At 53.6% G+C, this 578-nt stretch overlaps 1 protein-coding gene across 1 annotated transcript; it reads left to right on the top strand.

Annotated features, from left to right (window-relative positions):
- Nucleotides 1-10: 10 nt before the first annotated feature.
- GNI_242920 (putative gag-pol polyprotein) lies at nt 11-547 on the top strand (the record flags this gene model as incomplete). The annotated part of the gene is made up of 1 exon (XM_011136475.1): nt 11-547. The coding sequence occupies one exon, from the start codon at nt 11-13 to the stop codon at nt 545-547; it is 537 nt and encodes a 178-aa protein (XP_011134777.1).
- Between the last annotated feature and the right edge of the window lie 31 nt (nt 548-578).

Raw genomic sequence — 578 nt, 5'->3', positions numbered from 1 at the left:
CTTCTCTAGTATGGATGCTGCGTCGGGCTACTGGCAGGTGCCCATGGCCTGTAACTCCATTGAGAAGACGGCCTTCATATGTACGGAAGGCCTCTTCGAGTTTCTGATGATGCCGTTCGGATTATGCAACGCTCCCGCTACGTACCAACGGATGATGCAAAACATCCTCAAGGAACTGCTGTGGCGTACCTGCTTCGTCTACTTGGATGATATTCTGGTGTTTGGCCGGACTTGGGAAGAGCACCAAAATAACTTGCGAGAGGTGCTTCGTCGGTTGAGGGAAAACGGTCTCTTGCTGAAGGCGCCCAAGTGTCACTTCGGCATCACCAAGACCGCCTTCCTGGGCTTTGTGGTAAGCGACGGCGGCATCCAACCGGATCCAGCAAAGGTGGAGAAGTTAAAGACCTATCCGATCCCCACCAATGTGACCCAAGTGCGCGCTTTCATCGGCCTTGGGAGCTACTATCGAAGGTTCATACCAGGGTTCGCCACAATTGTTGCACCCCTACACGAGCTCACCACAGCCAAAGAATGGAAATGGCAGTAGAAACACCAGGACTCCGTCGAGACCGTGAAGC

The sequence above is a fragment of the Gregarina niphandrodes genome, assembly GCF_000223845.1.
Source record: "Gregarina niphandrodes unplaced genomic scaffold scaffold00923, whole genome shotgun sequence".
Taxonomy (NCBI): Eukaryota; Apicomplexa; class Conoidasida; order Eugregarinorida; family Gregarinidae; genus Gregarina; species Gregarina niphandrodes.
Note: the sequence above shows the minus strand (reverse complement) of the source record. Positions and strands in the feature narration are given on the sequence as shown.